This window comes from Eptesicus fuscus, chromosome 10 (genome assembly GCF_027574615.1).
Source record: "Eptesicus fuscus isolate TK198812 chromosome 10, DD_ASM_mEF_20220401, whole genome shotgun sequence".
Taxonomy (NCBI): Eukaryota; Metazoa; Chordata; class Mammalia; order Chiroptera; family Vespertilionidae; genus Eptesicus; species Eptesicus fuscus.
The window spans coordinates 22,407,353-22,432,818 of record NC_072482.1 but is presented as its reverse complement, the minus strand read 5'-3'; the positions used below and the strand labels follow the sequence as shown (position 1 = coordinate 22,432,818).

The 25,466-nt window shown below is 35.1% G+C and overlaps 1 protein-coding gene across 1 annotated transcript in view; it reads right to left on the bottom strand.

Annotated features, from left to right (window-relative positions):
* TINAG (tubulointerstitial nephritis antigen) overlaps positions 1–25,466 on the bottom strand; it is an 80,022-nt gene that overhangs the window by 39,292 nt on the left and 15,264 nt on the right. Inside the window, exons 4-8 of the mRNA XM_008147466.3 lie at positions 25,003–25,117; positions 8,321–8,444; positions 4,500–4,650; positions 2,259–2,439; positions 737–782 (exon numbers count right to left, since the gene is read on the bottom strand). Of these exons, the coding sequence (XP_008145688.1) occupies positions 737–782; positions 2,259–2,439; positions 4,500–4,650; positions 8,321–8,444; positions 25,003–25,117 (617 nt within the window). The remainder of the gene's footprint in view (positions 1–736; positions 783–2,258; positions 2,440–4,499; positions 4,651–8,320; positions 8,445–25,002; positions 25,118–25,466) is intronic.

The window sequence follows — 25,466 nt, the reverse complement described above, 5'->3', positions numbered from 1 at the left end:
TTCATGCCCTTCAAAGAAATGTTTATTACAGAGAATATACACTGTGACTGTATATTTAGATATGTCATTGGTGAAAAATAAAATTCAATAGGTAAGCAGAGAAACTATGTATCAGAGATGATATCTTACAACTCAAAGTCAATGTACAGTAAGTTAGCATATTATTTTTTATTTACTGCTCACTATCTGTAACACAAATTGATAAAAATAGAAAGCCTTTTATAAAATATAAAATCCTACTGGTTTATTTGATTTGTTTTGTATTTATAGAAAAATTAGTGTATCTACTTTATTTCTATTGCTAAATCTTGATTTTTTTTCATTCCATTTCCTGATCCATTTAAGCTGAAGGTGAAAAAATTTCTAATACTATGTATGAATTTTAAATAGGACTGAACAATTAAATGAGCTCCATCACTTAGCATTTTATGTTTGACTGCCTGCTTGGTTCATAATCATGTTGGAAGGATTTATCAAACTTTCATCAAATGTATCATTAATATTTAAGAATTAAATCTATGGATGAATCTATTTTTTAAATAAAATGACAACTAATGAAGTTATTATGTGAGTGTATTTCCCATGATTGCCCTGACCTTAGAATTGTTGAACCCTTATGAACACTCTAAAAGTTAAAATTTTCTTTCTTTTATTAAGCTTCTTTTGCACGAGCTAAACTGTAATGTTCTTTATTAAAGGAATAAATAACACACAACCATATTTCATCCAAGCATACCTTGAACTGGTCCATTGTGTATGATTTCTTTCATTATTTCAGTTTCCTAGAAGGAGAATTATCAATGAGCATTGTTATTGTTATCAGAGCATTCTAAACCCATTGTCTAGTATATAATGTCAGGTCTTGTACAATCAATCTAGGAGTTAAACAATCCAATGTGCCTTGACCACCTGCCATTAATCAGGCTTTGAAATACCCACATGTGAAATGCCCCATTGATAAAGTTGCTAAAATAACATGCACCCATTTATTTCATTGACTGTAACACTGACAATAATGTTGGAATAGAGAAAAATAATTACTTTTTTATGGTCACAAAAAAAATTAAGTTAAAACCATGTTTAATCATTGGCTTTTAGTGCTATTTCCATTCTTTTGATTACAGGAGCAGTTCTAGATGCATGTTCAGTGGAGTTTCTCAGTGTAGATTTAACATACAAATGTTGCTACCCATTCTGTAATGCAGCCCTTAGTAAAGAGCCAGGTTATTCATTCATCCATTCATCTATTCACAGGTATCACAGAGTACATATCACCAAAACCCAGGATAGAAACAAATATTGACCCTGAACCTATCGTCAATGTATTTACATTTTGGTAGAAGAGACAGACAGCAACATAAATAACTGCATTACAAAATGATAAGTTCTGTTATAGAGACAAGCTCAAAGTGCCACAGATGCAAACAAGAAAGGGAAATTAATCCTGCCTAGGAGGCAAGAAAACCTCACAGAGAAGATGAAGTTTTGACCTGGACCTTGACACATATGTGGGATTTTACCAGATGGAAATAGGTGGGAAAACCATTTGGGTAAGAGGAATCATCACTTGGCTAAGTAGAGAAGCATAAAAGCACATGGTGTATCTAGGAAGCAGACAGTAGTCCTTATATCAGGAGCAGTATGAGTGGGTGGAGGGGTAGATGCTGGCCAGGCAAAAGTCTGTAAAAGCAGCAGGTCAGAACCAAATCATGAAAGCCTGTATGTCGTGGTAAAAATACTGAACTGTATTTCACAGGTAACTGAAAGACAGTGAAGGTGAGATATTCTGAAAATGAGAAGGTCTGGGTAACACTGATACGATGGAATAAAATTTGCCAGTGCTTTTAACATGACAAACTAGAATCCAAGGGCATCTTTTGCCCATTACAGCTATGTCTACTTTAAGGATTGATAAAATGAGCTATGACCACAAATAAAAAGTCAGTAATAAAGGTTGGGTTTAGTTTTAACTTGTCAAGTATATTAAGTAATTAAAACATAATTTAAAAACTCTATTTCCATGGGCATTTTTAAATGTAAGTCAAGCATCTATACTGCTCACATTATAAAGGTCAGAAATCATACCCAAACTGGAAATTTTTAATGGTCACTTTAAGAATACCAGAAATTATACCTGAAAACATAACATTATCTTAGAATGTAATAGGTTTAAATAGTTTTTAAATAGCTTTAATAACAGTAGAGCTATATATTGTTTAACAAGTAAACCACTGTTAATTCTTGACATTCAGACTTACATTAGAAGAGACTCTGTATGGAGGAGAGCATTGGTAGATCCTATTAGATTTCTCAATGTTGTTGGGACATGGCTTTGTGGCATGCCGTTTTCCCCGCCCATCAGACCTACTTGCCATGGCACAGGCATTATTGGTAGCATTTTGGTCCTTGAAAAGTGGATAGCATGCATGGGATACCAGTCTATCAGAAACAAGCAAAGAAGTAAACGTAATACTTAGGAAAATGCTGTAACACCCTATCTATGTGCAACTTTACTGAATTGAACTTTCTGATGCTTACATGTGTAACTTTCAAAATGTTGACTGATTCTAAAAGAGCAGTTCACTAATGTTACACTCTCCTATGACACCCTCTTGTTTCTTCATTATACTTTTTAAAATCTTGCTTCAATCCACTTTAATAAATAACTCTAGCTACATTATAGAATTTCCCAAGAATGAAAAGTGACCGTCAATAAAATCCGTGCTGATATTAATAGGGGAATTACTTCATTCTGCATCTATAATTATAATTCAGAAGAGCCAAGTTTAATGTAAAAAAGACAATACACTTTATTATATTTAGATGGGATACTCTGATAAAGCATATGTTTATGTAAGGGTATTTTTACATTTTTATTAAGTTATAGATAACTTCTCATAAGACTTCAACTATTATTTGTGGTTCATGATACTTTGATGAAATAGTATGCGCTAATATAATTTTTAAAGTTAATAAAGTAGGAAGTTATCTGAATTACACAAAAGATAAAGAAAACAATTTTAATCTCTAATTTTGAAACTGAACATAAAAAAGTCCAAATTATTTGGCCCCAAATCTAACATAATTCATTGAGTAGAGAAGCAGATGGTAAGGAAAATAAAACAATTGGTTTTATAGATATTCAATGTTTAATTGGCCATATAAGTATACAATCGGATTAGTTCAAGAAAATTCAATAGTGTTCAATAGATTAAGAAAGTCTGGGCAAAGACAGTAATGAAAGCAAAGCCATTAAAAACCTAACCACTTCAAAAAGACAACTTGTATTAAATGGGATAATAAGTGATATCCATTGAATTGTGTTGCCCCAAATTCACATATTAAAGCCCTAATCCCCAATTTGAAGGTATTTGGACATGGGACTTTCCAGAAATAATTAGCTATGAAAGAGGTAAAGAGAGTGGGGTTCATAATGAGATTAGTGTTTATATAAGATGAGGAGCAGACAGGAGAACTCTCTCTGCCCTGTGAAAACATAGTGAGAAGATAAGCCAGGAAGAGGGCTCTTTCCAAAAACTGAATTGGCTACACCTTGATCTTGGGCTTCTCAGTCTCCAGAACTCTGAGAAATTAACGCTTATTGTCTAAGATACCCAGTTTATGGTATTTTGTTATGTTAACCTAAGCAGACTAACACAATGAGATTTAATTGGGTCTCAATGATCATTTGTATTTTTAACACCTAAAGAACTTTAATTTTTATTATAAAGCAAAACAGAAGCCAAACAAGCACTCATGCATCAGAAGGGTATCAGCCCAAGTAGTCCATTAGTCCATTCTGAGCACTGTCTTCCTAGGCAAAATAGGTGAAAAGAAATTTTTAAAAGAAATTTATTGCCGCTCATCAATATCGGACCCCCCACTCTTTCATAGCATGTCCAGAGTACTCAGTGAATGAGGAAAGAAAAAGGTGAGCAGTACATATGTCTACTACGGGATATCACCTGCAGTTTACATAGCCAAATAATTCAGCTCTTAAGTAGATGAGCTCTCAAAGTAGGCTATCAGAGTACATGAGAGTAAGAATAAAAACTGCCTTTTATCATCAAATGCAATGGAGACAATTAATGATATTGATGAATAGAGGCAACTGTAAATTACTTCTTTATTTTATTCACCTGATTCTAAACCTGATTTATCTGACACCTATTCATCTACCTGGGTAATTGAAAGGTTCAACAGAGGTATCAATGATATCAATTACTCTATCTCTCCATTTGGCTCAGAGCAACAAAGAAGGCAATGTTTATTTGAGTCTTTCTACTAATTTAGCTAGAAAGCATACATTCTTCAAATAATTATTTCTAATAGTTTATAAACTCAGCAGATACCAAATGAAGCATACATTTGTATAGATGTAGCATATATATTTGTACATTTGGGGTAAAAATTTTGAATTACATATATATTTTTTCCTTATTCTAACCTTAAGCAGCCCTCATAAGAATCCTAGAAATATATGTTGGGCAGCTATTTACCCACGTTTTCTCAGGTACCACCAAGCCCTATCGATGCTTCCACTGTTGCATCCATGGCGATTCTTGGGACAGCAAGAAATCAAATTCTGAGGAGACAGATTGGCTGTGTATCGACCCTTAGACTGAATTGCTATCCGATCAGCAGCCACACCTGTTTCAAATAAAATATTGATTAATATTCAAATGGCACATGGAATTTCTAATAATTTAAATACTCTTTTTATTTGAACACTAAACTCGTCTTCTAAAATTTATGTAATTTAAAATTAAGGGAAAATTGTATTAATATATTTATGTATTCCAATAAGTTCACTGTGTCATAATTTCAGCCATAAGTTTTATCTGATTTTGGTATTGCCCCATTGTCTTATCAATTTCAAAGACTTTTCTAGTTCCTTGTTTCTTTCATGTTCTATATTCTTCTGAATTCTTCATTAAGAAATCTGTCAAATGAAACTCCTCATGGACCAAGGCTATATCTTACTGACATTTGTATCCCCTGCACCTAGAACAGTATCTTAAATATAGTCATGGATAAATATATTGAAAAAATATTTTGAAATGAATGTAACTAAACTAAGGAAATGAGAAAAACTGATTATAGAAATATTAATTATAAATTCATCTACATTAATCTGATATATTGGAATAAATAAAATTTCTGGGTTTTTTAACTGGTATCTAGTTTAACTGCCTGAGACCATTCTTAAATTAATCCAGAATAATATGACCATATCTGATAAAATATCTAAAAGTTACACAGCACACTTTTATGCTTATAATATTCTTAAAAATCACGATCCTAATCTTATTTCAATAGATGTGGAATTCATATATGCCTTTTATTATTGAAACCTACAGTCTTTTGCTTAAATAATTTCCTAGCATGGCCATCATTAATCAGTTTATCCCTTTTCCCAACACATATTTATTGACCACCTACTAAATGACAGATGTTCTAAGCACTAGATATATGACAAGACACAAGAGAGTCATAACTAATCAACCAATTCCAGAAAACTACACATGTTTTCATTTTGATCATGCTACCATGATAAACTAATATGAGCAATGAGATCATGAAAAAAATTGGGGAGGGTGCCACTTTGGTACACATTGTTTGTTGTTGCCTGGTATAGTCTCAGTCCAGATGTTTAATCTCCTACTTTTAATGGAAGGCAGCAGAGTCATAGCCTTTTGTCTATCCATCCATTTTTCTAGAAAAAGTTATCATTTTTGCTCATTAAAACTGTCTGGGTACTGGAACCCCTCAAAATGCCAACTTAGATTTTAAATAACTTACTTTAAAATAATTCATTTACATATGCATTTCTGTATATACGTGGTTTTTATGTAACTACAGCATATGCATATTTTCATAGTAGAATTGCTGGCACATTTCAGATGCTCAATATGTGTTCCCAACTATTATTGTGTTAGGATATATTTCATAGGAACAAATGACATTATACTGCTATCCTCCTCTGCTATCCTCAAGAAAACAGTTCCCTACTTTGAAAAGAAAATAGAAATCCTTTGTGCTTTGACTTTCAGTACAAGGGTTCAGAATCAAATATAATTTTTTGAAATGTTAGCTATTCTTTGGCTCAGAATATACTTTACAATGTAGAGTAAAGAATATTCAAGGAGTCAGAAACTTGGCTTCAAGGATCATTTCTGCTTGGCTTTCGGCTCTGGGCGAGTCACTTTACCTATATGTGCCTCTTATAAAACCAAAGACTTAAAAAAGTTGACCTATAAGATTCTTTCTAGCCCCATGAATCTGGAGATTTCAACTAAAGGACAAATATTTTAAATTCAGATGGTATGCAATATGTTGCTCTTATGTAGACATTTTTGAATCTCAGTGAAGGTTTAATCTGAATTCACCAAAAATACTTAGAAAAGGTCAGAAGATTAAAAAATGACTCAGTCCAGCAAATTGTTTTTCACTCTGTTTGAAGACTTTTATTGGGCTTTACCTCTGAGACACACACTATTATTTTCTCTGCTTATTTTATTCTATCTCCAAATTTGCTCTGTGACTTGTATCATCCCCACCATTTCCAACTCCACATCTTCAGCCTCTGACATCTTGCTGGAATTTTATTTCACTGAATAACTACTGACTTATATATGTAAATATGAGAAGCCCAGCGTGCGAAATCGTGCGGCCCACCCATCCGCTCCCACACCCCCGCCCACCCGTGAGGGTCTTTGGTCATTACAGCGTTAGGGCTACAGGCCTTTTATAATATAGATTTTAATGTCTTATTTATTCCATTTTATAGCTTATTTTAAACACAATTTTTGTCATTTTAACTACTACTTTCTGATAGAATTTTCTAGATCTTCACAAGAACATAGTTTCTTATTTTCTTTATTTAACACATTAAAAAAAAAAGTATCATCAGCCTGGTTTTCCATGCAGGACACACAGGACACAAAACTGTGTCCTCTGAAATCCAGAACATGTTGAAAACCCTCTCTCCATTGTTTTGGGGACAAACGCAGACTTAGTCCTGTACTGAGGCCTTCTGTGGGACTGTAACCTAGGGACCCCAAAACACACTGTCCAAATCAGCCGAGCAAGTTTACTCTCAGCATTTCACCACTAACATCTGTCCTAAGACATCTTCAGAAATACTGAGCTAACCTAAAGTTAAAGCAGAATGCTTAGATATCACCTAGGAGGTGTAATACATTAACCACATGAATACAAAATGACAAATGACTTATCTGATTAAATCTCTCCCATCCATCTGGAATAGGGCTTAAAGAGATCCCCATGTGGATCCCTACTGCAGTGAGGACAAACATCAGATAGTCAGGGAGCTAGTAGGCAGTAGCATACACAAAGGAAGCCACTCCAGAGATGACCGTGGCTATTGGCATTATTTCTAGAACAAACTAGCTGATACTTATACAATGAAGCAATATTATTTGCACAAAAATATCAGCACTTTTCTGTCCTAAGGAATGCTCCTCTTCAGAGTTGGCTTCTCTAAGAGCCTATGTACTTATTTCACAATGCTCTCACAATGTTTTCGAGTACTCTTTTGGAATTACCTTTAAAGCTTAGAACATAGTTTCTTGATAGCAGCCAATAAATATTATGTTAGTGTATTTAATTTCTGGAGTACAACAAACACTCTTTTGAGGATAATTTGGACACCAAATCTTGGCATTAACTTGAGTGTTGATTTACTGGACTTCTAAACTTATAGGAAAATTGCTACAAACGATGTATTGTTACACTTTTGAATGATCAGCAACACTAATTTGAAAGTTATTCTTATTATAAGACCAGTTATATTACTTTGGACTCAGAACCTATATATTTGTTTTTATCTAAAATGAAATTAAACCCATTCAACCTATTATCAGTTCATTCTGTTCTTGCTTTATATCAAATTAGTTTACCAATTTAATATATTTTTGAAAATATTTAAAAAAGAAAGAACTTAAAAATTATAAGAATGTGCTTATATCTATATTAGTATTATATTATGAATGAAAAGGAACTTTATACTCCTCTTACTATCTGTCCTTAAATCAAAGGACAAACAAAACAGGCAACTTTTCTTCGTTGCTCTTTTGATTTACTCTCTATTTATGGTTAAACCCTACAGACCAATTTTCAGAGTAAAATGGAGTTTTATATAATGTTCAGGTTGCTTTCTCTGAAGAATAAAATTTTATTTTAATTCACCAAATGTTAATATTTAAATATTCTAAATTTTGAAACCTGTTAATGACTGTCCCAGGATCTAGAGTCAAAGGGAAAATTTATAAGGAAGTAATTAAAATGACTTCATTACTTGCAGTGGAAAAAGCCCATGATGCAGCACAATTTTTTTGATCCAATGGGCCATGAGTCCATCCAGGCCATTTGTAAGAAGCAACAAAAAACTCTGGAAGATCTGTTATTGCAGGTAAAGGAGCCTAAAGAAGAAGAGGCAGACATATCAGACTGTTTCAAATGTACCCCGATAACCATTATAATAAAATTCCATGTCCTTTTATAACATTTATTATTGTATTTCTTTTGTACATTCAAGTTTTCTCAATGGCATCCCTGAAAAGCATTAGTTATGTATAATTTCTAATCCACATATGTTTTAAAATGGCAACTCAATGTGGGGAATCATAACAGTACAAAATCCTAACAACAGTACACAGAAAGCTTTTCCTGGGTTACCACACAGTACAATAATTATGTTTGTCATCTTAAATCAGAGCTTTGGTCATCCTTGTGAAAGATCGCATGGTGCTATTTAAATTTGGCCTCATAAATTATGTTTATTTTTATGTCTCTCCTATGTTGGAGAATGTGTATGATTCCATATGAAATTAATTTTGAAACAATGAATTTGTGGCAACTATTCATTAACATGCTGGGAGCCCCAAGGAACACGATTTTTAAACCAGTTATTAAGAAACAAAAGTGGGACAAATTGGTTGACATTTATAAAAACCTTTGAAGATTAAAAGGACTTCGGGAAGTGTGTAATGCCAAATATACAATACCATTATGTCTTAAGAGCACATGTTAAAGTCCTGACAGAGTCAATTTTCAGCTGCTACCTTTCCAAGAAAGCAAATTAAATGTTAGAGACCTTGCTCTGTTCATGTCATTCAAAGAAAATGTAAAACAAGATGCCCTGTTCTTTGCCAAACCTTTCTAAAGAGTGATGTTTTGTTTCCATAAATAATCAGAACTCAAACCAAATAAGGATCTATTATTTTCCAGCACTTATGCATATATACATATTCGCAGATGCATGCATCATTTTTGAGACTGCTTTAAAGTTTTTAAAGTATTTTAATACTAAGTGTTTTCTTTTGTCTTCTCATTAGCTCTAACAGAATCAGAGCAAATATTATTCAATTTTATGAATGAGGAAATACATCTTTTAAAGTTAAATGCCATGCTAAGGCCTCTCAGTTAAATAAGAGATAACCCTGAAACTAGACTCAGGTTCACAAATTCTTAACACTATGCTCCATCTAGCATTTCTCTACTATATCAGGAATACGCAGAAACTTTGCAAAGAAGTAAAATGTCTATATTTTAAAAGTTTTGTAAGTCTCTCCAAATTCAAGAAGATCGAAATCATATCAAGCATCTTCTCAGATCACAATGGCATAAAATTAGACATCAACTAAAATAAAAACAATCACAAAAATTCAAACACTTGGAGGCTGAATAGCATACTATTAAACAATGAGTGGGTTACCAAAGAGATCAAAGAAGAAATAAAAAACATCCTGGAAACAAATGACAATGAAAACACAACAATCCAAAATCATTGGGACACAGTGAAAGCAGTCCTGAGAGGGAAGTTCATAGCATTACAGGCCTACCTAAAAAAAAAAAAAAAAAAAAAAAAAAAAGGAAAACTGGTAATAAACCATCTAAATCTGCAACTTGAAGAATTAGAAAGAGAGCAACAAGAAAAGCCCAGAGTGAGCAGAAGGAAGGAAATAATGAAGATCAGAGTGGAAATAAATGACATAGAGACCAAAAAAGCAATACAAAAGATCAATGAAACCAAAAGCTGATTCTTTGAAAGATAAACAAGATTGATTAACCTTTAGCCAGGCTCACCAAGAAGCAAAGAGAGAGGACCCAAATAAACAAAATCAGAAATGAAAGAGAAAATAACAGATCCCACAGAAATACGAAGAATTGTAAAAAAATACTATGAGCAACTAATTCCAACAAACTGGTCAACCTAGAAGAAATAGACATATTCCTAGAAAAATACGACCTTCTAAAACTCAACCAGGAAGAATAAAAAAATCTGAATAGGCTGATATCTATGGAAGAAATTGAAGCAGTAATCAAAACACTTCCAACAAACAAAAGCCTTGGACCAGATGGCTTCACAGTGGAGTTTTATCAAACATTCAAAGAAGAAATAAAACTTATCTTCCTCAGATTATTCCAAAAAATTCAAGAGGAAGGAACACTTCCAAGCTCATTCTATGAAGCCAGCATTACCCTAATCCCAAAACCAGATAAAGGCAATACAAAGAAAGAGAATTACAGGTCAATATCCCTCATGAACATAGACACCAAAATTCTCAACAAAATTCTAGCAAATCAAATCCAGTATTACATTAGAAAGATCATATACCATGACCAAGTGGGATTTATTCTGGTGATGCAAGGATGGTACAATATCTGCAAATTAATAAACGTGATACATCACATAAACAAATTGAGAGATAAAAATCACATAGTCATATCATGATGCAGAAAAAGCATTTGACAAAATCCAACACCCTTTCTTGATAAAAACTCTCAGCAAGTTGGGAATACAAGGATCATACCTCAACATAATAAAAGCCATATATGGCAAACCCATAGCCAACATCATACTCACTGGGCAAAAACTAAAACCATTTCCCCTAAGAACAGGAACAAGACAGGGATGCCCACTCTCACCACTCCTGTTTGACATAGTAATGGAAGTACTAGCCATTGAGATCAGACAAGAAGAAGAAATAAAAGGCATCCAAATTGGAAAAGAAGTAAAACTGTCTTTATTTGCAGATGACATGACATTGTACTACATAGAAAACGCCAAAGACTCCATCAAAAAACTACTAGACTTAATAAATGAATTCGGCAAGGTAGCAGAATACAAAACTAACACCCAGAAGTCAATGGCTTTTCTATACACCAATAAAGAACTCACAGAAAGAGAAAATAAAAAAGCAATCTCATTTACAATTGCAACAAAAAATTAAGATACCTAGGAATAAATTTAACCAAGGAGACCTGTACTCAGAAAATTTCAGTATGCTGAAAAAAAAATAGAAGAAGACATGAACAAATGGAAGAATATACCATGTTCATGGATTGGTAGAATCAACTTCATTAAAATGTCCATACTACCCAAATCAATCTATAAATTCAGTGTAATCCCCAATAAAATACTAAGGGCATACTTTAAAGACCTAGACCAAACTCTCCAAAAATTCATCTGGAATAAAAAAAAGTTCCCGAAAAGCTATAGCATTCTTGAGAAAGAAGAACAATGTTGGAGGGACCACAATACCAGATATCAAGCTATACTACAAAGCCACTGTTCTCAAAACTGCCTGGTACTGGCACAAGAACAGACATATAGACCAGTGGAACAGAACAGAGAACCCAGAAATTGACACAAGCCATTATGCTCAATTACTATTAATATTTGACAAAGGAAGGCAAGAGCATACAATGGAGTCAAGACAGTCTCTTCAATGAATGGTGTTGGGAAAATTGGACATATACTTGCAAAAAAAATGAAACTAGACCACCAAATTACACCATACACAAAATAAGCTCAAAATGGATAAAGGACTTAAATGTAAGATCGGAAACCATAAAAATCTTAGAAGAAGCCATAGGCACCAAAATAGCAGATATTTGTCATAGCAATATCTTTAGCAATACAGCTCCTAGGGCAATGGAAACTAAAGAGAAAAAAAAATGGGACTACATAAAAATTAAAAGCTTCTGCACAGCAAAAGACACCATCAACAAAACAATAAGAAAGCCCACTGCATGGGAGGACCTATTGTCAATGTTATCTCAGATAAGGGTTTAATCTCCAACATTTACAGGGTACTCATACAACTTAACAAAAGGAAGATAAACAATCCAATCAAAAAATGGGCAAAGGACCTAAATAGACACTTTCAAAAGACGACATTCCGAAAGCCAAGAGACATATGAAAACATGCTCAAAGTCACTAATCATCCAAGAGATGCAAATCAAAACAACAATGAGGTACCATCTCACACCTGTCAGAATGGCTATCATCAACAAATCAACAAATGACAAGTGCTGGAGAGGATGCAGAGAAAAAGGAACCCTCCTTCACTGCTGGTGGGAATGCAGACTGGTACAGCCACTGTGGAAAACAGTATGGTGTTTCCTCAAAAAATTAAAAATGGAACTGCCATTTGACCCAGTAATCCCACTTCTAGGAATATATCCCAAGAAACTAGAAACACCAATCAGGAAGGATATATGCACCCCTATGTTCATAGTAGCACAATTTACAATAGCAAAGATTTGGAAACAGCCTAAATGCCCATCAGCAAATGAGTGGATTAGAAAACTATGGTACATCTACACAATGGAATACTACACTGCTATAAAAAAGAAGGAATTCTTACCATTTGCAACAGCATGGATGGAACTGGAGAGCATTATGCTAAGTGAAATAAGCCAGTCAGTGAAAGAAAAATACCACATGATCTTATTCATTTGTGGAATATAAAGAATATTATGAACTGATGAACAAAAATAGATACAGAGGCAAAGTAGTATCTAATATACTGTCAAACTATAGCGGGAAGGCTGGGGAGGGTTGGTAAGTGATCAACCGAAGGACTTGTATGCATGAATATAAGCATAACAAATGGATGAAAGACACTGGGGATTGTGGGGAGGGCATGTGCCAGGGGGTAGTGGAGGCCGGGGGAAGGTCAATGGGGGAAAAAGGAGACATACTAGTATATATTACTATTTGTAATACTTTAAACAATAAAATAAAATAAATCACTTTGAAGTCAGAAATAAAGAAGAAATACCATAAAAAATAAATACATAAAAGCAGAAGTTTGTCTCTAGCTGTTCTCAGATAAAGTCACAAATGCCACGGTGATGCCACAGTGGTGACACTGTAACACTGCCACAGCATCCCCTGTGATTTGTTTCATCAATAGGATGCTTACAGCTATTATTGATTTATTAGCCTGGTCAACATTATACCAAACGATTATGTATGTGTATATATACATATTATTATTATTATTATTATTATTATACAAAAGTCTGACATTCATACTTTTACCTTTTCTCTTTACCTTGGATATATGATGTTTGCAAATAATGGAGAAAGTCTTTAAGTTTCATATCTAGAAATCGACCTTTATACATTTCTAAAATCCTCAAAAAAAAAAGTTTTGTAATTGTGCATTGATCCAACATCTTGCAAACAAAATTACTTCTGATATGTATATAATACCTTTAGAGACTACAGTAGCCCTAGCCAGTTTTGCTCAATGGATAGTGTGTTGGCCTGTGGACTGAAAGGTCCCAGGTTCGATTCCCAGTCAAGAGCACATGCCAGGTTGTGGGCTCGATCCCCAGTGTAGGGAATGTAGGCAGTCAATCAATGATTCCCTCTTATCATGGACATTTCTATCTCTTTCTCTCTCTCCCTTCCTCTCTGAAATCAATAAAAATATATTTAAAAGAAAAGACTACAGTAAAATTGAAAGTGTACATGTCTGCTTAAAAAGGTAGCCTCCAAAATATTTATAAATTTAAAATTTAATGAGAAAGTTCAGTTTTTATTTAAAGAATTATTATTACCTGATAAGAAAGTTATTAAATCTTGATTTCATTACTAAAAACACTACTATTTAGATGATGGAAGAAAAGTCCAGAAAATGTTGAACAGATCACAGTGGGGTGCCTGCATAGTAACTAGAAGAGCAGTATCATAGATATCCAGCAATATCATAGATAAGCCATTAGATTAACCGCACTGCAAAAACATATATTTGGAGCAGAATAAATTTATTGCTCTGAGTAGATAGTTTCAGAGATATAGAACCACTCTCCAAAGGAGTCGTTTTATGGACAGAAATACAGTAGTCCATCCTTATTAGCTGTTTTGCTTTCTGCAATTTCAGTTACCCAAGGTCAACCATGGTGAGAAAATATTACATGGAAAATTCCAGAAATAAACAACTCATAAGTTTTAAATTGCATGCTGTTCTGAGTAGAGCCACGAAATCCTGCATTGTCCTGCTTTATTCTACCTGTGCTTTACATCACCCCTTTATCTAGTACTAGTGGCCCAATGCATGAAATTTGTGCATGGGGGAGGGGGTGTTCCTCAGCCCAGCCTGCACCCTCTCCAATCTGGGACCCCCTCGAAGGATGTCCTACTGCCGGTTTACAGGGATCAGTCCTAAACAGGCAGTCGGACATCCCTCTCACAATCTGGACTGCTGGCTCCAGCTGCTCACCTGCCTGCCTGCCTGATTGCCCCTAACCACTCTGCCTGCCGGCCTGCTCGCCCCCAACTGGCCCCCCCTGCTGGTCTGCTTACCCCCAATGGCCCCACCCCCCACCAGCCTGATCACCCACAACTGCCATCCGATCCTGGCCTGATCACCCCCTGGCGACCCAAGCTCCCAGCCCCTCCTTTTTTTCTTTTCTTTCTTTTTTTTTTTTTTTCAGTGCCTCCTTGAGCGGAAGCCAGGGCCGGCTGGAAGGATTAATTTATTTTCTATAATTGCAACTTTGTAGCCTTGAGTGGAGGCCAGGGCTGGCCAGGGCAGGCAGGAAGCTTGGCTTCCTCCATCACTGGGGGCAACCCAAGCCTCCTGCTCACTCCAGCTCCATGGCCACTGCCATCTTGGTTGGGTTAATTTGTATACTCGCTCCTGATTGGCTGATGGGCATGGCTTGTGGGTGTAGCAGAAGTATGGTCAATTTGCATGTTTCTCTTTTATTAGTGTAGATATCCACGCTGGATACATTCCCCTCCCATTAGTCACTTAGTAGCCATCTTGGCAATCAGAACAGTTATCAGTGATAGAGACAGAGACCACATTCACATAACTTTTATTAGAGTATATTGTCATAAATTGTTCTATTTTATTGTTAGTTATTTCTGTTAATCTCTTGCTATGTCTAATTTATAAATTTTATTGTAGGTATAGTCATAGTTTCAGGCATCCACTGGCGTTTGTAGAACATAGTCCCCGTGGATAAAGAGGGACTACTGTACACAATCCTCATACCTCCCAATTTTATTATTGGCTTGTAATGGACTTTTAAGCATTTATAATTCTAAGTTGCCTCAAGTTAAAAAAAAAATAGGTGTCAGTTATTTTGATTTATCATTTCATAATCCCTATTTAATAACAGCTAAAATATTTCTCTTCTCTGTTGAAGCAATAAAGGTATAAACATTATTTCAAACATACTTAAGCAGGATCCAGTCATTTAGAATTTGACTTCCACATTCTAAAGCCTACCAGAGAGCTTTGTGTATGGGAGGTATTCAATACATACCTGGTAATAATAAGAAGATACCTACCTATCTATCTAGTAGATTTCATCTCTTTTTAAAAAAAGTAGTTTTCCTCTGTGGGCACATTAAGTTAAATAATAATACCAGCATGCATTTTTTTGCTTTTATGAATTATTGTTCAAAAATAAAAATTTATGAATGACTAATCCTTCTCAATACACTAAGGCAATAGAGAAACAATAAGCAAAATAACATTTTTATTTAAAATATTTTTACCAACCCAGTAAGCCAGATCAATTCATGAAGGTCACCTATTAGATCTTTGAACATTTTTTACTACTTATTTAATACTAGTAGCCCATTTGCAGGAAAAATCCTGCAAGCAGCCGCTGCCGCTGTTGCAACTGCCGCACCTGCACCCGCGCCGCTGCCACCCGCCCCGCCCCGCCCCACCCGGACTTTCCCTCTGGCAGCCATCTTGTTTTCCGCTTTTCCTCTGTCTTCCTTCTAAGTTGTCTTCAGTCTTCACTCCTCCCTCCCTCCGAGTATGCAAATTAACCACCATCTTTGTTGGGTAATTTGCATACTCACCCTGATTGGCTGGTGGGCGTGGCTTTGGATGGCGGGCGTGGCTTGGGCATAGCGAAGGTGCGGTCAATTTGCATATTACTATTTTATTAGGTAGGATTTCTTTTCCTAAAAAATAAGCCCATACAATTGGAGGCCCAATGGGCATATATTACCTTGCAATGTTATTTTCCTTATGATATCAGATAATCTGATATAATGAACACAGAAGAAATTTTATATCTCATTATATAATTGCTATGTTTACATTAAATTATTACATAATTTCTCTGCATAGTGAATCATTTTAAGAGCTTATAAATAAAGGTAAGTGTTACAGAATAACAGCTTTGAGGAACTGGTAATAGAAGTCTAGCTTCAATGAATGATATGTTTGTTTATTTGCTTTTTGTCAAAGGACAGAATGAAGAGGTTCAGCTGGGAGTGAAAAAAATTCCAAAATGACAGTAGTATAAATAGATAATATATTTTAACAAGAATCACACTACTACATAAGGGGCATTTTAATTCTTTTAATTATAATGTTGAAAAAAAATCAATTGTAATCTAATTACATTTCCAAGTGAACAGTAGTCAAATTTTAGTTTAAATTTGAACAGTCTCCCTACTTCAATATTTCCCTTTAGAAATTAGTGATTAAAGATATTGTGAACAAATAGAAAAGCTAAATTCAATGGTTAACACTGGAGAACTTTTTACAGTAATTTCTGCATTTAATTCAATCAAAATCTCCGAATGAGTAATGGAAACAATCAGAGAGCAGCCTGAGAACAAACTAATCAAATTCAGGACATTCCGGAAGCTCTTACTATGAGCCCATATCTACACAGTATTGACTATGTGAATCATTCCCTGTACCTCTAATTGCACGTTTCCCCACTGAAATTTGGATAATCAGAGTAACCGGAGAATCAAAAGAAGGCAACAGGGAATATCATTCTGTTCTAACCTTCACAATCCAAAGCCATGCATACCAAGAAATTTCTTCCAAGCTATTTGAAGTTGGAGAGGAAAGGGCTAATTTTCTGGCTGCTAATGGCAAAATGAATTTTTCATCTTTAACAATAGTTGCCTTCTGAAAGAGTTGTGCTTTGATATTTCTCTAGTTTCTATTTATAGAGTAATTTTTAAATGATCTACTTCTTATAAGTATCGATATTCAGGGATCGCACTATAGCAGGTAGTGCTAGTTCCCCAGTCCTCGCCCTTCATAGGAGCAATAACAATTTTAGTTCCATGCATGAAAGCTTAGAAAAATGACTCCATTCTCTAGCCCCCCTTGGCTTCTAGGTGTGGCCACATTACTAACTTCTCACCTATGGGCTATAACACCAAGTGTCTCAGAACTTTCCTTAACAAACATCTGGTAATTTACTTTTACAACTTTTTATTTATCTTTTGTTTGTTTGTTTTACTGCTGGTAAGAGGTTGGGTATTATAGATAAACACAGAGCAGCCTTCTTAAACCATTATATAGTCTTGGATATGAAAGCTCTGGAAAATGGAACAAGAAGGAAGAAGCTTGGGTATCTAGTACCGAGAAATGCATTTCCAATGGAGGACCACCCACCTCCAGATTTGTTGGTAAGAGATCAATTTCTATGTAAGCCCCTATAATTTGGATATTTGTCACTCTCAAATGAGCCTAATCATAACTAAAACAGCACACATAACTGACGTGAAAGCTGCAGGGCAATGCTATATTCACTGAATCCAGGACATCCTCAAACGTAAAACACATTCCAATTTCAGAGGGTAGAAAGTGAAGAAAATATTCATTTTTAAATTGGTGAACAATGATATTCCCTAAAATTTGTTTCTTGGAATACTAGTTTTGAGTTATTGTAATCAATAATTCCAAAAATAAGGAGTTAATTAATCCAATAGTTCTGAGAAACACTGGTTTTGAAAATTAAATAAATTTTGTCTTCACTGTAATATGTTCTTTTAAATATAGAACATTTCAGAGAGGAAGGGAGAGGGAGAGAGAGAGAGAAACATCCATGATGAGAGAGAATCATGGATTGGCTGCCTTCTGCATGCAGTCATGTGCCCCTGACCAAGAATCGAACCTGCGACTTTTTAGTCCACAGGCTGATGCTCTATCCAAACCAGCTAGGGCTGTAATATGTTTTATAAACTAAGATTTGTGAGGCTAAAAGAAATGAAATAATGTTTATGATTATAAATGTTTGTGATCCAATGCAACGTATTTTATTTCACACCATTCTTATTGTGAAGCAGATCAAAGTATTTCATGGAATAAACTTCGAGAAGAACTATAGTGTGGACTAGAGAGACCAAGGTTTGGGGAGGCCAGAGAGTAGGCCCCTGTAATATCAACACAACAAATCGCCTCTGGAGTCTACTTTTTAACAGCTCCAAATATTTGCTGCTAGAGAGGGAAAATATAATTTTCACCTTTTTTAAAAATGTATCTTGTGGTGACCAGTTAAGCCCCATGGTGTTGTTCATGTCATGTTCAATTATACCACAGTGTTATGCATCAGACTGTGACTAATATAGAAAAGTAAAACTGAAAACTCAGAAACTGATTTGAGAGATAAGACATTCATTCTGCCACATGTTCAGCTGAATAACAAGTGAGGCTGGGTATATATTTTGTAAAAGTTACTGAAGGATTTGGGATTCCCATTCTAAGAAGGAAGGAAAGAAAGAGAAGACAGAGATTTGAGAACACATAAGTAATTCTTTGATGCTCTCTGAATTAAGACAGCAAGAACTGACATCCTACTGTGTCTCTCACCCTTTGCCTTCACAGGTGAGATGATTCTGAGATGAGCTGACAGAAATACGTACTCTAAGAGGCTCCACCATGACATCCGGTCATGCTTTTGAACTGCAGCATTATGGGCACCTACTGTACTTTATAAGACTATTATAAAAGCTTGATGTCATTTGCCTTATGTATGTGGGAACTAGACATTAGTTTTATTCAATATTTGTGTTCAATATTATATAAAAATGTAACAATACAACTGTGTTTTCTCACTTTTCTTTCAGTGTTCTAGTTTCTACACAGGCTTTTGTTTACACAGGTGACAAACATTATTAGAATCAAGTGGAAGATGTTTGTTTAGGCAGGGTTATTCCTAATGAAATTAAAATTTCAATATCCTATGAAGGGTGAAAACTAAACTTGGTGATAATTTACTTTGACTTTTTCAAAGGTACTTCTCATCCCTTGGTTTTTGCCATCATTGAAATGTATTTGAGAAAGGTAAAAACAGTTTTTCCTGTTAAAACTAAAGAGAAATACAGTCAATCAAATACGACATGCTATCTAGACAATGATAACGTATAGAGCTTATTAAATAAATTTTTATTTCTAACCTCAATGCTCAATGGCTTCAAAAGTTATTATATAATACATAAAATATGATTTTACTTTAACTTCCAACAAACTATTTAAAAATATATTATTTTTCCTTTGTTAGTAATGTCAAGTAACACACACTAAAGTCCTTTATATTAGGTGAGGAAGAAAAGATGTATCAGTAAGCTATGAGGTTGACAAATGATTTTAGAACATTTTTACATAGATCAATCTCATACCATATAATATAGTACAGCTACCGGTTTGAATAGTGTCCATATAGCTTCTTAATGTTTTAATAGTGTCAAAATCACTTATCTGTAATAGCTTTTGTTAATTTTTATTGTTCTCCCTGAGGAATCAGCAACAATAAAACTATTTTTAAAAAATTTTAACAGCCGAGTACAGAAATAAACTCTTAATTTCCCCATTTCTGTTGGAAAATAGTATTTTTCATTCAAACATTCATATTTATAACAGAATATATCACAATGACTCTTTTTGAAGTTATTTCCCAAATTCAAAAGCATCTGAGCCCTGGCTGGTGTGGCTCAGTTGGTTGGGCATCATCCCATGCACCAAAGGGTTGCTAGTTCAATTCCCAGTAGGGGGCACACAGGAGGCAGCTGATGGATGTTTCACTCTCACATCAATGCTTCTCTCTCTCTCCCTCCCCCCCCCTTCTCTCTCTCTGTCTCTCTCCCTCTGTCTCTCTCTCTCTAAAATTTAATAATTAAAAAAGCACTTGAATATTGTCTGCAAAAACAATCAAATACAGATTGATTAGATTTGCTTTGATATGATTTGATTTGATTTGGAGGCATAGAATTTCAGGTTTACCAGAAATATGTAAACTTCATCAGGGCCAATAAATCCAGAACTATACCTTTCTTTATGAAATAAAATGTTCCAAATGATGCAACTGTGGAACATTTAGTCCTTAGAGAATTGACCTATTTCAGAACCCTGTATTCTTCTCAGGTTAATCCAAGAGAGAAAGAATGACATATATATTATATAATAATGTTTCCTTAGTGCTTTACTACTAAGTACTGTGCTTAGCACTTCTCATTCAGTGTTTCATGGAATTTTTACTATTATAAGAGTTAGGAACTACTGCTATCACCATTTCACAGAGGAGGAAACTGAGGCAATAAGAGGAGGAGCCAGACTGAGACCCAAGCACATTGGCTGTACAGTATATGGAATGGTGCCACACAGGTATACGCACTGGCCTATGCCTGCCTATTAACCTACTTCAACTATGATATGTCTGCTGGCTCAAGAAGACTTCCATCAATGCGAGTTTTGCATATAGTTATAATAATTAGTTGACTCCATTGTTTTCTTTCTGAAACACAGAGAGTATCCTATTTTATATGAATACACTTCTGCTCTCCCCCAGCATTCTTATTTCAATATTTTAGTTTAAATGAGCATTTCCTAAAGTGTGTACTATGGAGCCTAAACCTTGGGGAATATTAATAATTATTATGAACAAACCAAACAAACAGAAAAACAAAAAGGTTCCCTGATCTCATGAATTTAGGAAACACTAGGTAAAAAAAATGTTGGAGCCCTGGCTGGTCTGGCTCAGTGGATAGAGCATTGGCCTGCGGACTGAAGGATCCCAGGTTTGATTCCGGCTAAGGGCACATTCCCAGGTTGCGGGCTCAGTCTCCAGTAGGAGGCATGCAGGAGGCAGCCAATCAATGATTCCCTCTCATCACTGATGTTTCTCTCTCTCTCTTCCTCTCCCTTCCTCTCTGAAATTAATAAAAATATTTTTAAAAATGTTGGAATAAGTGTATTCAACATACTAATGAATAGTGTGAATCTCCAGAAGGAAGATATAGTGGTAAACCTGCTTTGCACCATAAGGAGACAAAAAGCTCAGTGAGCATAATTTCAAGTTCTTGTGGGGAGTTATCCTTCTTTTGAAGGCCTGCTCCCAGTCAATCCCTTTGTGCGTCTATCCATTCAACAATCAAAGTTTCAATGGACTGACATAGAATGCTGATTTATTCCATTGTTCTTAACATTTACAGTGTAGACAATGTCAAATAGAGCTGTACAATCAAGCCATGACTTTGAACAATCTCAAGATAATGCTTTCAGGAAAAAATTTAAGCACGAATTGATCAGCCAGAATTTGTTGACCTGACACGAGACACAATCCTAAAGTGGGTGAAGAGATCCTCTGTACACAGCAAGAAGCTATGTGGTCTAGGTAGGGTCCCTGTAGGGCTTCTTTCTTTCCCCTTTCCTACTTTCTTTCATCCACTCTGCTTACATCCAGAGAAAACAGGACATCTACGTTTCCTTTTATCTGCCCTCATTTAGGAATGCCATCCAGGAAGGGCTTCCCCAAATCCTTAAATTACCTGTTTCCGATCCACTACAATCAATATATTTATATTCCTCACTATTACTAATCACACTCTACAAAAATTCATTTCAATTCAACTAATTCATATAGATTAAACAGACTTTCCATATGTATATGATTGTGGGACTCTTCGTATAACACCTATTGGTATTCCTCTTACTCATCCTCAGCAAACACATTCTGGGAATAGTGACATAAGCCAAGGAATGAATCCAGGAAACCAGGCAGGAAACAGAATAGCTTTCACAGGAACCAGAGATGACTCATGGCTTATCTTTCCCACCCAGCATTAAAAGAGAATTATATGAAACACAACTTGCATCTCTGTAATATGGTCAAGGAAAAGGAGATGTTTTGGGGTGAGGATGCAAAGGAGTTTCTCAGCAAAATCATTACCACTGTTGTCAACAGCTTACCCTAACTATACGTATAGACCATCTTATGTTGAAAATGGTATAAAAATTTGGAGAAAAGTTGGGGGTGGAGGGTAGTTATCCAAAGTCATACAAAAAATAATTCACTTTCAATTTACTCAGATGCAATTTTATATATTGGTGATATTTTCTATTTAGTCACCAAGCTAAGAATTAAACTATTTTTTTAAGCTCTTCCTGTAGTTACCAGTGTTCTTCAGTTCATATTAACCTCATGTTCTTCCTGGAAGTGCTTATTATATTTCTGATCATCTTATATCTGACCAGCTATTAGGACACTGCCAACCCTTAAAGCGTTTGAAAGGCCCTCAGTCTTCAAAGTACTGTGCCCTAGAAATAAAAAGCTACTTCCTTACCTTAAATCATAAGTGAGTAATAGAAATCTTACAGATCATTCAAATTTTCCTTATTGCTTTCCTGGAATTACTAGGCTACTGTAGTACATTAATTCATAGCATTAGGTAAGTTACATTCTTCCAAACTACTAATCATTAAGGTTTTTCATTTAAATAGCACCCCAGTTATATGCATAACCCATGGACACAGACAACAGTGTGGTGAAGGCCTGGTGGGGGCATAGGGTGTGGAGTAGAGGGAGTCAACAATAAAGATAAATTTAAATATGTAAATATATATCACCACAGTGACTTTTATGCAAACAAATCTCTGCAGCCAATAATGATTTAGAGTTAAATTTCTTTTTCTAGGCTACGGTGAGAGGCAACTTAGGAAAGAAATGGAGCTCATTTTCTCTATAATATAAAATATTCCAAGTTGCAAAAATTAACACTTAAAAAGGAAATGTTAGAAATAATATAGAGAAAAAGTATATAGACACCCAGTGTGTGGGTGACTGGGACCTCAATAAAAGCAAAGGAAAGCAATCCTTATAAAGATAGAAATTTATTATTTTCCTAAATGATTCTGCTTCTTTTTTTTTCCAGATGAGAATAAAAATGAAAAGAAATAAAAGAGCCGGAGGGGCGGGGGGAGGGACACCTCTTATAATCCATGACACGGTTAGGTCACTAAAATTAATGAATCTGAGACACATCTCCAAAGATTTGATACCTTATCAATTACAGGAAAAATCCAAAAATATACCTAAGCTGATTATTTCATAAACTTAGCAGCGCTGGATCGGAGATTAAAAGGCTGTTTAGTGATCCAGTGCTTAAGAAAGGCAAGAGTTGTCCTTATTTCCTTTTTAAAAACAAACATGGTTATTTTGTGAATTTGTCTCTTGAACTATCTGTTATCACATGAGGATAAATAAGTGCCAGTAACAGCAGCTATGCATGCTATGATGATTAACAAAGGTTTATCCTCAAAAATCCTCAACATCTCCCTTGATTTTTGCTATTTTGAACTTCAATGGGCCAAAGCTTACTGATTCTACTGGAACTCTATGGACTATTTTGAGGGCAGATCTTTGAAGATGCCTTGGTTCTGTAAGTTAAGTAATTTTTCGGTGGCTTCTCACTTCTCTCAATCTCAGTGTGACTTAACCGCTCTCGATCTCAATTTTCTTGTCTTTACAATGTGGGTAATTATAGTACCCACTACATCAAGCCGCTGAGGGAATTAGATGAGATGATGTGTGAAAGTACTTATAAGAGTGCTTAACACACAACTATTCAATAAATGGCAGCTATTACTATCTTTTCTGATACTAGTTATAATTTAGAAGGCCCTGCTAGCGGAATTTGAATTGAAATAACAACTCAGGGGATTACATCTCTCAAAAGCAAAGCACATTAAATGTTTAATGAGAAACCTGTGGATTTACAATTTATCCAACAGCAAACAGCAGTCTCTGAGATGCTGAGAGTTTCCAGGCAACCAGGGCCTGGTACCTTTACTGCACGGTGAAGAGGCCGCAGTCCACAGCCTGGGAGCCCAGCGCTGCCCTGGTTCAATCAACATCTCACCTGCAAAGTGTGTGTGCCTGAAAGACACCCCGTATCTCCGGGTGGTAAAACTATAGCTCTGGGAGTTAGAAATCTGTGACAATTATAGAGGTGGAAGCATATTTATGCAAGATACCCATTATCAGATGATCACACCTCTTAAAGATGCAAGGGAAGATCAATACAATAGTACAAAACATAAGAGTGTTAGGAAAAGCAGAAATCGCAAGAAGTTTGCCAGGCAGCAGGCAAAATTTGAAGATGTGTTTTCAAGGGAGATGTTGAGGATTTTTGAGGATAAACCTTTGTTAATCATCATAGCATGCATAGCTGCTGTTACTGGCACTTATTTATCCTCATGTGATAACAGATAGTTCAAGAGACAAATTCACAAAATAACCATGTTTGTTTTTAAAAAGGAAATAAGGACAACTATTGCCTTTCTTAAGCACTGGATCACTAAACAGCCAATAATCAGAAACACGACTTTCTGTGAAATCATTAGCAATGCAAATGAATGCACAGTTGCTCTTGGAGATAGGAGACTATATCTAATTGATATTAGTAAACTTTAAATGAAATTTTGAGGAATGTAACCATCATTTTGGGAAAGGTTTTTTTTTATTTTTATGACAAAAATATATCCGAAAGCTCAGAACTCACTATTTTCATTATTTAAAATAGCTTTACATGCACATACAAATGCACCTGCACACACACACACAGACACACACACACACACACACCCACACACACACACACACAGTCCAAGAGAGTAAACACTTACTGTCACTTCATTCATGCTCAGAAGCTTGGCGCTGGGTGGCAAGGTGCCAAGACGATATTTGAAACCTTCTTCTAAAGTCATTCCCCAGAATTGACTGTAGTTCTGGGCTGTCCATCTGCCTTACAAATGAAAGAGAATAATATGTACAGGTTATATAATAACACTTTTATAAGTACATGTTCATTTGTATTTCAGAAATTATACAAATGCAAAGCTCACAAAATTGTAACTATTATTGCAAGCTAGATTTATTTTTATATAAGTGATGCAATATTGCTTACTCTAGTAGTGAAGTATTTGCTACGCTCTTCCTAAATTAGGCATATTTCAATATGAGAAATCTAAGGCTGTAACAATATAGACTAAATTTAAGAATATAAAATATTTATAAACTGTATAGGGATTAAGTGGTAATAAGGCCAATATGTGCAGTTTTGAAAAAATGTCTTTAAATGCATTTTAGA